At 48.2% G+C, this 12798-nt stretch overlaps 1 protein-coding gene across 2 annotated transcripts in view; it reads left to right on the top strand.

Moving 5' to 3' along the window:
* SYNM (synemin) overlaps positions 1 to 12798 on the top strand; it is a 28045-nt gene that overhangs the window by 8574 nt on the left and 6673 nt on the right. For both annotated transcript variants that reach the window (XM_037832931.1, XM_037832930.1), the window contains exon 3: positions 10366 to 10436. In XM_037832931.1, coding sequence (XP_037688859.1) covers positions 10366 to 10436 — 71 coding nt within the window. The remainder of the gene's footprint in view (positions 1 to 10365; positions 10437 to 12798) is intronic.

The following is a 12798-nucleotide window of genomic DNA, read 5'->3' as shown; positions in this document are numbered from 1 at the left end:
TGAAATCAAAGTGGCTTCTGCGGAGTCCCTGTGGCTTTGGGCCAAGCCGACAGCAGCCATTGGCCTGGCCAGGCAACGTGTCCGGAGCTGCAAAGAGAAGAAAAAGCAGGGCCTCATCGAGATCACCGAGCAGGCGCCCCCATGTGGTGGAAACAGCCAATCCTTGCTGGTATCTCAGTTTGCCAGGGCTGCTATGACAAATACCACACAATGGGTTGGCTTAACAATAGAAATTTATGAGCCCATGGTTTTGGAGGCTAGAAGTCTGAAATCAAGGTGTTGACTAGGAACTGCCTTCTCTCCAAAGTCTATAGCGTTCTGGCACTGGCTTGGTGCATTCCTTGGGGTTTGTTGGCTTGCATCTCTGCCTCCTGTCATAAGGCGCTCTCTTTCTCTCCTGGTGCCCGCTTTTCTGGTGCCTGCTGACTTCTGGCTCCTCCATGTGGCCTTTTCTGACTGACAGTGTGCAAGTGTTGTCTTCTTCTAAGTACTCTGGTCTATGACCTAAAACCCACCCTATTTAGTTAAGCCACCCCTTAACTAAAAATAATTATTTTCAAAAGCCTCTATTTAGATGGGTTCACATCTGCAGGGAGGCAGGTAAAGATTAGGAACATGTCTTTTGAGGGGGTACATAATTCGGTCTACTCTACCTAGTGTTTGCTGTGTCCCAGGCATTAAGAGTTTTGCACAAAGGGGCTGGCCTTGAAGCAAAGCCGACACAAGATGGCAGCCACCACAGGCTTGGACAATTTATGAAAACTGAATATAGAGCCTTAAAATAGAATGTGGACCTAATACCCAGAAGCACCCCCTTTGTAAGATTTGTAACAAAAATTAATATGAATGGAGTTAATAGTTCTAATGGAGTGGTGGGCCCAACAGCCATATCCGTGCTAGCAAAATGGCAGAATTCATATAGGATCAAAGTTGTCCTGCAAGAACTTCAGCTCCTAATGATGTCTAAAGAAAATATGAAACTCCCTCAGCTGCTTGAAGGACGGTGTTACAGCAATTAATCAAAAAGAAAAACCACAGGCCCTCCCCCACCCCACCCTCATTCAATTTAAGCAGTCTTCATTTTCCACAGTAGTAAATTTTCTAGATACGTCTTGTAGATCTCAAAGTATACTGGAAAGGAAGCTCCCATTGAAAGGCATTTTATCTTAAGATACTGTAAATGATACTAATTTTTTGTCTATTTGAAATATATAAGTTGTGCTATTTAAAAAAAGTTTTGCACATGTCAACTCATTGAAAATCTTAGGAATCAGGTACTTTGTTTACAGATGAGCCAACTTCGCTCTGAGAAGTCACAGAGCTAGAAAGTACAGGAGCCAAGACTTGAACCCGCTCACTGTTGCTTCAAATCCCGAGGTTCTGAGTCAACCCTGACCCCACCTGCCACCACTGGTTTGGCTTTGAACAACGGCATCTCTGTCGACAGATTAGTCTCCATCTTTATTTCCCAAGCTGCTGACTTGAATTCAGATGACCAACCTAGATCAAAGCATCAGACGGGCTGCGCTCCCTCTTGGGGTGACCCCTTCCTGCCCACGGTTGGTAAACGGGTTCTTTGGTGGAGGTGCTGCCTCTGTTTCCTGGGACCCAAATCTCCAAGACCTACAATGGAAGGAATTTTAGGGACCCTCCCTGAGTTCCCCATTTATAAGAATGATAAAAGTAGCCAACATTTATAGGGCCGTCACTGCCTGCCAGACCCCGTGCTAAGTACTTTGCATCTATTCACTGCCTGTGTAACCCTCTGTGGTGGAGCACATTCACCGTTTTTATGGATAAGGGGTTGAAGCCAGGGTTCCGACTGGTGAGGGGCTGAGCCAGGTGTGTCTGGCTGCAGACCCGTGCCATATCCACCAAACCACTCAAAGGGGGCCCAGTGCCCCTGTTGTCTCCCAGGATTGTCATGAGCATCAGTTGCTCATGACATGAAGGAGCTTTGGAAACTCTGCCTTGGAAAGCACTGGAAGGCATGGTCATATCCAGGTCCCTTCCAGCAGCACCGTCACTGGCAGTTTTGGGGAGTTAGAGCTGGAGCAGACGAGAAGGGGGCCAGGGTCCACTTTCCCGGACAGAGGGAGAGCAGGGGGACAGAGCCCAGGGCCCGGTTCAGCCTCCCTGGGGGCTGCTTCTGTAATCTTCCGATCATTATTTTGCTCTAAGAATATCAAAGTGCCCTGCGTTGTTTTGATGTCCATTAAATGACAGAGCATCCGTCACCCTCATTACAGCCATCAACCAGGCTTCCATTAGCCTTATTACCATCAGGGAAGAGAGGGCAGGCTGCTGGCTGCCGGGCACTCCCAAGGAGGCGGCTAAGGGGCGAGACCTGCCCCGGGGGTATAGCAGGCTTCTACTGAGCCCCTAGCTGAATCGAGGGGTGGTCCTGGGGGCTCAGAGATTGGGCAGAGGAGGCACTGGCCCACCTGTCGTCCCCAAGGTCCAGTGACAACCTCTTCCTTGCAAATCTATGGGGTGAACGTTCACAGGAATAGATTGGCAGAGTGTTCAAACCCAGTCTGTGTAGGATAGTCTAAATCTTATGGATGAGGCAAACTGCAAAACAGTCAGCCTTCATTTGGGGGAAGGATTAATCAGGAGTTTTTCAGTTGCAAGCGGCAGAAATCCTTGTCAGATGGGCTTAAATCAGAAAAGGAATTTTATTAGCTCTTATGACTGACAGAGTCTTAAGTTTCAGGCACAGTTGGTCCCTCCCTGTGTCCTCTGGTCTCTTTCTTCTTGCCCTGCTTATCCTGTGCCGGGATGGTGAAGAGGGACCTTTTCCCAATCCTTCCCAGGAAGCTCCTGGCCCCGCAACCTGGCTTCAGGGTGATGCCCCCCTCCCTCAGCCCACCCTGGCCAGGGGCACAAAGTGTTTTAGGGTTTGGATGGGGTCAGCCTCTTGGGAGCCCCATGGTCTGAGATTGGGGCGGAAGTGCCCCAAATCAGGCTCTGTTACAGAGCAAATGCTGGGCAGTTCTGGAAAACAGATGTCTACACCCGTGTTATGTTACACCTGACGTAGTATGATATTTTTTTCCCACTCAAGCAGTTGGATTTTTCCATTTCCTTTTAATAATGGTTTTCTGGGTGGAATTGGGAGACTGTTATTTTGGGCTTTGTTCTTTTGGAATGCTGAGCCCTTTCCTTCCCTGCTTCCTCCTGCCTCCTGTTCTCTGGCATCTTATCTGAGAGCCCAGGTCCTGCTTTTCTGGGGGGGTGCTCACAGCCCTGCCAGCTTGGCTTTTCTCTAGGGCATTGATGGGGAGCCATTTTTGCTTGCCATCAGTGGTCTGACTGCCAGCAGAGATGGAGTGGATTGCTACTTTCCGATGCTGGCATGTCCTTAACCCAATTAGGGATTGAATTGGCCATCTCAGAGGAAGTTAGGAGCCATCAGTGTTTTTCAGGGAAGCCAGTGATCGATTTCACAGTGCATCTTTCTGCTGTCCAAATTTGCAGAGAGAAAATCAGGAGCTGGCTGAGGAATCTGTTTGTGTTCCAGCCCACTGAGCTGCACATTACAGACCTCAGTGCTTAGGTTTGCTGCAGGCTAGCCTGCCTCCCAAACGCTTGGGGTTTTAGCCTGGGAGACGTCCATAGATGGAAAAGATGCAGCAGGCGAATATAACTCGTTTCTTTGTACAAGCCAGAAGCCTAATGTTTTCATCACTGACGAGTTTCCTGAAGATAAGTCCACGTTACCAGCTCTGGACTCTTTTTCAGTCCTCTGTGCTGTTGCAAATGTTCATATTTGCATGAGGGTGCTTTGATATTCTGACCGTCATTCACAAGTGCATGCCCGTTTGGTTTTTGGGAAAGTCGAACTTTCTCCTACGCTGACTTAGAGAGGGCAGCAGGGCCTTGCCATGTCCCCCTGGGGGCCGCAGCCCATGGGCCCGTGTGGTGAGACCCCTCAGCAGCCCTGTCCACAGAGGCTAATGCTGCAGCTCGGAGGGCTTCTCTTTCAACAACTTCATGCCACTTGGCCTCAGTTTTCCCTGTGGTGGCCAGTGTCCCCTGACCTCCACCCCAGCTGCTTAGTTGAAGGCTCTCATCTTGCAGAATATCTGCTTTGCATCTTATATGTAAGAGAAAGGGCATAGCTTGCTAAAGCTTAAAGCAAATTCTATTATAACTGAAATTCGTCAGCCACACTGAGGCAGGCTCTCAAGCGTCAGGGATGCCTCTGAACCCAGCTACTCTACCATTACATATCACCTTCCCAGTGCAGAAGAAACATTAGGAAATATTAGTAAAATTTAAGCACAACAAACTTCAAAGAGTCCAAGACGTGGGCTTTCAGCAAACCCGGTCTGCCAGCTCATGGCCAAGAAGGAGGCTCCTGGTGCCGAGACAGGCTGGGGCCCTTTTGTCTCTGTGGCACCTGTGTGGTTGTGTGGCCTTAGCCTGTGCTGGGGCTGGAAATGCTTGTCCACCTGATGACGTCATCCTGAGGTCTGTTTCCTGGAAGGTGAGGGTTTAGTGCACTAGCAGCCCGCTGGTCATCAACAGGGTAGGGCAGGCTGCTTAGCCTGGGCTGCCCCTGGGAGCCGCCTGGAGACTTCAGAAAAGCACTGGCCCCTGGCCCTGGGGAGTCTGATGTAATTGGCCTGGAGCGGGACCAGGCACTGTTTCTAGCAGCTCCTGGTTGATTGTTGCTTGCTGCTCTGCAGTGGCCTGGAGACTCGGCCGGCTGCGCGGGCACCACCAGCCGTCTAGCTTGTTGGAAATGCAGAATCTCAGGCCCATCCAGACTTCCTGGGGCAAAAGCTGCATTTTAGCAAGCTCCCTGGTGATTTGAGTGCACATTACTGCTTGTGAAGCTGCCCAAGGGCATCCAGTAAGGGAGAAGCCTGGGGGAGCAGGCAGAGGAGGGATTGGTGAAGGAGAGAGGAAAAGTCTTAGAAGTTTGCGTTAGGCCCACACGGAGGTCTTGTCTGTTTGGAGGCAGGTGCAGCTGTCCTCATGGGGTCACACTGGGCCTGTCCGAGGTCACCGAACCCTGTGGCGCCAACCGGAGAGACCACACCTTAGAGGGCAGTTGGAATTTGAAGCATTGAATGCCACGGACAGTCAGCCCAATGCAGTCCTTTAAATCTTACTTTGCTGATTCATGTCAAAATGAATTTCTCCCAATGTTTTGTTAAGAAAATTTTCAAACATAAGAAAACTTGAGAGTATTGTAAACACCTACATATCTGCCATTGAGATTGTCCATTAACGTTCTACTAAATTTGCTTTATGTCATGACTGTCCACCTGTCCATCCTTTAATTCACTATCCATCTTAATTTTTTTAATGCATTTCCCAGAACTTAAGTGGAATTGAATCCATGCGACCAAACTCTGACGTTTGCTGCTCTATGAACCGTCCCCTGAACTTCCTGTCTCTGTTTTATCAGTACTTGTCTCTGTTTAGCATCTGAATTTTTTCATTGTCGACGAATAGGTTCTCTTGGAAGGTGGAGTAATACTGACCACAGGAGTGCATGACCAAAAATGGCCCAGCACCAATGCCTTATCCTGAACTTTCATGTATCAATCACAGTCGTTCCGGTTTTTGGGACAGAAACTTTCTGATTCGGATCACAAACAGAGTTCTGCCCCTGTCTTCCCGATCTGCCCTGCCTTCCATGCCATCGTCTCCCCAGTGGCTGACCCACCCCTTGTGGGCTTGTGTCCGGGGCTCAGAGGACGAGGCACTGGCTCGTCAGCAGGCTCTGGGGTACCAGCCCTGGCCCTGTCTCGCTGGTGACCCAGCAGCCCCTTAGCCCTGCCTGGGGCTCGGCTCACCTTGTGCAACACGAGGAGGCCGGGGGAGGCGGCTCCGAGGCCCCTCTCCCAGCTCTGGGAGCCAGTGGCCTCGTCTACCCTTGTCCGCAGCTCTCCACCTGCCTTTAGCCAGGAAAGCACCAGGTGAACCATCCGTGGACCTTGGTACCGTGGCAGGCTGCCCCAGGGCATCCCCTCCCCATCTTGCCCTCACTTACTGTGGCTGTGCAGTGGGGTGGTGGTGTGCTCACTGTGCTGAGTAATGGTGGACACACCTGAAGTTCCCTAGCCCTTTGTCTACACCAGATGTGGCCCCCAGCAGGGCTTGGGGAGGATGGTGGGTGAGAAGGGGCCAGAGGCCCCGTTGTAGACACTTCCACACTGTGGATTTAATGCCCTTTGCTCCTCTTTTCTTGCACGTTTCCTTGTTCTCCTGCCCAAGAGGCTGCCTGCCCCGTGGAGTTGTACGTATGCAATGCTTGCTCATAGCCCCTGATTCAGGGGCTGGCATTTTTCAGTCCTCCTGGCCCCCACACATTTTTCCTCCACCGCTTTCAAAATAACTAGGTTTGATTGGCACCGCAGGGAATGGTCTACCTGTTTCTTAGAGCTGTACAAGGCTCGTCCTTAAAAATGCTCCTTCAAGAGGTTTTGAGGAAATCATGCATTTCCGGCACCTCTTTAGAGGTTCTGTTTATATGCTTTTGCCACGGGAGTCTTCTGTGCTGTGTTGACGGAGAGCAGGATAAAGTGCCCGGTATTGAGATGCTTGTGAACTTAACACATGAGTCAAACTGGGAGTGAGGGGGGTTGGTGGGAATCTGAGTGTTCCAGTTTGCTAATGCTGCCATTTTGCAAAACACCAGAAATGGTTTGGCTTTTTTAAAGGGGGTTTATTTGGTTACAAAGTTACAGTGTGAAGACCATTAAGTGTCCAAGGTAAGGCATCAACAGTAGGGTACCTTCATTAGAGAAAGGCCATTAGCACCCGGAAAACCTCTGTCAGCTGGGAAGGCACGTGGCTGGCGTCTGTTTGCTCCCAGGTTGCGTTTCAGATGGCTTTCTCCAAAGCATCAGCTTTCAGTGGCCGTCTTCAAAATGTGTCCCTCAGCTGCAGCTTCTCTGAAGTCCTTCTGTTTCTGAGCTTTTATAGGGCTCCAGTAATTAAATCAAGACCCAAGCTGAATGGCTGGGGCCACACCTCCATGGGAACAATCCCATCAACAGGCCACACTCTAATCAAAGGTGTTACTAGTCACATTTCCATGGAAACAATCAAAAGGTTCCAATCTAATCAACACTAATACGTCTGCCCCCACAAGACTGCATTAAAGTTAATGGCTTTTTGCGGGACATAGTACATCCAAACTGGCACACTAAAGTAGGGGTTGAGCACATGGGCTCAGGAGCCAGACTGCCCGGCTCTCATCTCAGGGTCTCCCCCTATGAGCTGAGCATCCCCAGCCCCAAGACTCTTATCTTTGTGCTTCTCACCTGTAAGGCCAGGATGATGTTCAGAGGCCTTGCATTGAGGGGTTCGAACCATGCTTGGGGTCAGTGTTGGCTGAGGCCGCCAATGGCCCTGGGTACTGGAGGCTTTTGTGTTGTGTCTTGTCTGTCCCTGCCCTCAACCCCTAAGCCCCTTCGGGGCCTGATGCTCTAGAGATCTTACCCCCTACCCAGGGCCCCGAATTCAGTAAAGGTTGGGCGATGCTTGTATTTCCCCTGAAGGAGGAACAAAGCAAGCTCCTTTGTAGGGTGGAGGAAGATATATTTCCCCCCTCCCAGGGATCTTCTTTATCCTGACCCCACTCCCACCCCAGCATCTGCCATTGATTCTTTCTGCTGACCTGAGCTCTTCCAGCCCAGCCATCTCTTGGGTCAGAGCAGACACGTTCTGTCCTGCCGTCCCAGCCCTGGAGTGAGAACCCCTGTGGGACTCCTGGGCTTCCTGCTGAGCAGGCAGAGGGGAGATCGGAAATAGAACTTGGCCCTGTCACCGAGACCCGCCCTGCGCCCCTGAGCCGTTTAGGGTGCCATCTCTTCTGCTGCCGTATTCCTGGGGCACGGACTCTTACAATCTTTTGCAATCTGACTTTTACCCCGAACTTCCCTCTTGTGATACAGACCTCAGTGTTTTCTCCGAGATGGAATCTATGTTTCTAGAATCTGGACTGCTTGGTCATGAGGGTATGGGACTCAGGGGATGGTGTCCTGTTTCCTGGCTCTGACAGCGAGTGGACGGGACTCTGGCTGGACAGTGGGACTCGGGCACCACCCCTTGTCCCCCTGGACTCTGCGTATAACTGCCATCTACACGCGTGCGCTTCGAAATCAAAACTCACGTGGTGTGTACACCTGGCATAGACATCCTCTTGCTGTCTTCTTTGCCTTTATCCTGCGAAAGGCACCTCCTTTGCTTTTTTCAAAATGCCCATGTGGTTCTCGGGTTTGTGGTTGGATATAAGGCTCAGCAGCAGTTTGCTTGAACCCCAGAGTGAGCCCCTGCTCTGATGGGGATGTCCTTCTTCTGTCTGCGTGCCCAGCTCTCAGGAGCAATACCAGCATTTCCAAGTGGGCTCGGGTTCCCAGTGCCCTTTGCCATAGATGGTGTACTTCTTGGAACTGTGGCTTAGTGACTTCATACATTGCTCTAGCAACCAAACAACTGTTGTTTGCCATTTGCACAGTGCCTGGTATCCTGGCCACTGGCCCTGGGCTGACTTGCATTCCCCAGGGCTAACCCACTGCCTGATGTCAGGTCTGTCAGACCCAAAGCCTGGCATATCCACTACTTCTCATCAAAGCCATGGCCTTAAGTGTAGACAGGGAAGACAACCTAATGAAGACTCTAGAATTTTTAGAGCTAGAAATCAAGTGACTTCCAGCCTTTTTATTATAGGAGATAACAGGAAGCCGCTCTGGATGAAATGAGGATCCTAGAGGAGGAGGGGGGCATTTTAGTTCACTAAAGCAGCCAAATGCACTCTACCAGAAATGCACTGGCTTTTAACAGGCGGAATTTATTAGTTTAGAAGCTTACAGCTCTGAGGCAGTGAAAACGTCCAGATCAAGGCACCAACAGGTGATCTGTCATCTGGGACTCCTCTGTCACATGGGAAGGCACATGGTGGTGTCTGCTGGTCCTTTTCTCCTGGATTTCGTTGCTTTCAGCTTCTGGCTGTGCTGTCTGAGGCTTCTTCCTGAGCATCTGTGTCTTTCTCTCTGAATTTCATCCTCTTGTAAAGGACTCCAGTAAGAGGATTAAGACCCATCCTGAATGAGGTGGGTCACATCTTAACACAGTTAAGATCCTACTCACCAAAAGATCCTACTTACAATGGGTTCACACTCGCAGGAATGGATTAAATTTTAGAACCTGATTTTCTGGGGTACATAATAGCTTCAGACCATCACAGGAGGTGATGGACGGGGTGGTCTGAAGCGGTTCCTTTACCTCCTTTACCTGCCTGCCTTCCATCTCCTCTTCTCCAAAATGCCCCTGAGGAATCCAGTTTGAAAACCATGGATGCAGGCCAGCAAGCAAATTTTTTTAATGCAATTTTATTGAGATCTATTCACACAACATACAATCCTCCAACATGTACAATTAGTTGTTTGCAGTATCATTATATAGTTGTGAAATCATTACCACAATCTTTGAACATTTTCATTACTCCAAAAAAAAAAATAAAAATTAAGATGAAAAAGAGCGTCCAGAACATCCCATTCCCCTCCTCCCCCTATTGATCATTTACTTTTTTAATGCAGTTTAATTGAGATATATTCACACACCCTACAGTCATCCACAGTGTACAATCATTTATTCACAGCACCATCATACAGCTGTGCATTCATCACCAGAATCAATTTTTGAACCTTTTCCTTACTCCAAAATAAAAACCGAAGCAAGAAAGAACATCCCAAACTTTCCATCCCCTCCATCCCGCCCTATTCTTCATCTGATTTTTCCACTCATTTATCTATACCCTGGATAAAGGGAGCCAGCAGGCAAATTTTAATTTTAATTTTGCAAGCAAGCATTAATCCTTACCCTGGTCCTAATCCATCTGGGTTAGTGCACCAAGCACTCAGCCCCCTGCAGGCTGTCCCCGATCTGTGACTCCAGGAAGACCCCAGTGGGGTGGGAATTGGTTTGGGGCCCTCTAGCACGAGACAGTGGTGCCATGCATTGGCCCCTTCCCACTTTCCCAGAGAAACCAAACCCCTTCCCTCTCCTTGCGGGCCCCTATCTCTCCAGTGCCACATCTAGAAGGAATTGGCTCTCTAGTTCTTCTGAAGCCCTACCCACTCATGTCCACTTGGCTGATACTGAGTGTCCGTCGGGTGCCAGGGACGTTGCGGCGAGCAGGACAGCACAGCCTGGGGGGGGTGGCTCACTCCCCTGTGGTCCAGTCCCCTGCCCACAGCCGCAGCATGAGACGTGCGTCCTAAAAACCACGACACGTGACAGTGTGGTCATTGACCACAAGCTACTTGATACATTTTATTAGAGATGCTTCTCACTCTTTCATTTCCTAATGAATTTTTTTTTTAATAATTATTTTTATAGGGCCTTACTGGAAGGAGAAAGCAATCCAGAGATTTTTATCTGGACCGAACATGTTGAAAATGTACCACAAGGTAAATATGAAAAAGCTAAGTATTTAACTTTAAGATGCTTTCCATTTGAACTGTTCATTCTGTGGATAAATGGTAAGGCCTCATTTATATGGAAGAACGGGGATTTGATAGGGTTTTTCAGATAGCTGTAGTTCATCTCTCTCTTAAGTTCTGAATAGATACTGGTTTAATATGACATAATTTAAATGCTAATATAAATAAGAACGTGTGGGAAGATGCTTGATAAACTCATCTGTTCATCTAGCTAATATTTTCGGGGTGCTTCCCATCCAACATGGTGAAGGAGGTGAAGGGAGTGTGGACAGTGGGAGCAGGTAGATACAGACTAGTTTGTCATACCCTTTGAAAGGGACATCCTTTATCCACCCAAGAATTAGGTTTTAAAGACAAGAGGGGAGTGTTACTTTATACAGCAGGCAGTAAGCACTCTGGAACTTACTACCTGACCAGGTTGCAGAGGTGGGGGAAGTCCACGCTTTGCACCCCCTTAGGTGGGTATGGATAGCTTGGAGAGGGGTACACGGTGGGTATCACCCACAGACACTAAGGTCCTCCTTGCCTCAGGCTTCCTATAGCTCCAGAGCCCTCAGGAGAGAGTGTTCATTAGAGCAAACCTAAGAACTGTGGGATAACCTTTTTTTAAAAACTTTTTCTTTGAATTTATAAAGCCCAAATCCTAAAGCACTTTCTGGCTACACAAGGACAGATTAAGTTACATACAGTGTGCTCAATAGATATCTTAACCCAGCTTAGTTTTAGTCTTTGTAAATATTTCCACACCTTCAAAGTCATGGCAGATTGGAAATGCATGGATGTTGTGTCTTTATTGGCAGAATATTTGATTAACATCCAAGCCAGAGAGACGGTAGATTTTTAAAAATAACAATTTGCATTTTTAGTTTTCAAAAACAATGTTTGTCCCTCATGGGCATTTCACAGATGGACTCAGACAATGCTGTTGGTTCCATTCATTTACAACTAGAAACATTGGTGGCCCTTTCTAATTTTAAGAGTAACTGTGCAAAAAGCAACAATGTCCATGTAAGTGGCTGTGAGTCTGTCTGCCTGGCATCAGCTAACATCTGATGAGATGGCATCTATGAAATAAGAATGATCTAGTCACTAAATGTCAAGGTTTACTCAGTCACCTACAATTTCTTGCATCTGGATACATAAGTGGAAAGCTATCCCATCACCTACAGAGAGTGTAGAGAGGGGAAAGTGGGTGGAGAATCAAGCTCTGATGAAGACCAATGTTTTAATTGGGCCTGCTATTATTTCAATAGTCCTATGATTTTAGAGCCAAGGAAGAGAAAGAGCTCAGGGAGAAGGGTAATGGTTATCTCTCTTTCATTTTAATCTCAATTTCCAAGCTTTTTGAAGGGTTTAGAGACATCGTGTCCTTAAGCTAAATTTATTTTTGCAGTTATGTATCATGCCAAAAGGAAGAAAACTTTTAAAATACACATTACAGGTTGAGAATTCTTAAAAGACTTTGGGTTTCCAAATAGTTTTGAGTCCTTTCTTATCTGGGTGCCATTAACCGATTGTTGAATATATGAGTAGGTGAGTTCCTAGACAGTGAATTTATAAGTGCTCCTTATGTTTTTTTGGTGATGTGGCAGAAAATAATGTTGGCCAAGTTCCCACAACATGATAGGGCTAAAACCAGTTTGTATGATCTTCCGCATCTCTCGTTGAACTTTAAAAACCAGGTGGTTCCTGCACTAGGATTTCCGTCTTCTGGAATTGTCCGTTTAGTATATGTTGAACTGAGAGGAGGAATCTCTGTGGAAAGTGGCCTCGTCTGGTCTCTCTACTATTTCCTGGGATCTGTCAGAAAGAGGCCTCTGCCTTGGCTTCTAAGGGGGAAACCAAGGCAGGGCGAAGGCACCATGGGAGGCTGGATGGGGTGTGGCTGGGCACCAGGGAGCACTCTCGGGACAGACAGTGCCCCAGCCATGTCCTGTCCTCCAGCCGCCATCCCTATGGGCAGGATACCCTGGGGGAGTTTGGGCGTCCCAGGGCGTAGCTCTCTCGTGGATGGTACAGAGTGGAGCAGGAAGCCTGTAGAACATCTCCCAACTTCAGGACTGAAATTAAAACAGCTTGTCGCGTTGGTGATTGTTCTGCTCCCTGCACAGACGTCTTTTCAAACAAGAAGTTCTGTCAAGTGTAAAAATAGAAGAAATCAAGAAGCTTAAAAAAAACAAAGTTAAATTCCTACGAGATTTGTTGGTCCAACAGAAAATCTGAAAAATAAGAGCATATTAAATGGTGGAGGGGTAGTGCTATTTGGTGTTAAGTGCTGGTTTTATATACTTTGTCATTTTAAGCTCTTCTCCACTGAAACACGTAAAGT

Source organism: Choloepus didactylus, chromosome 4 (assembly GCF_015220235.1).
Source record: "Choloepus didactylus isolate mChoDid1 chromosome 4, mChoDid1.pri, whole genome shotgun sequence".
Classification (NCBI taxonomy): domain Eukaryota; kingdom Metazoa; phylum Chordata; class Mammalia; order Pilosa; family Megalonychidae; genus Choloepus; species Choloepus didactylus.
Note: the sequence above shows the minus strand (reverse complement) of the source record. Positions and strands in the feature narration are given on the sequence as shown.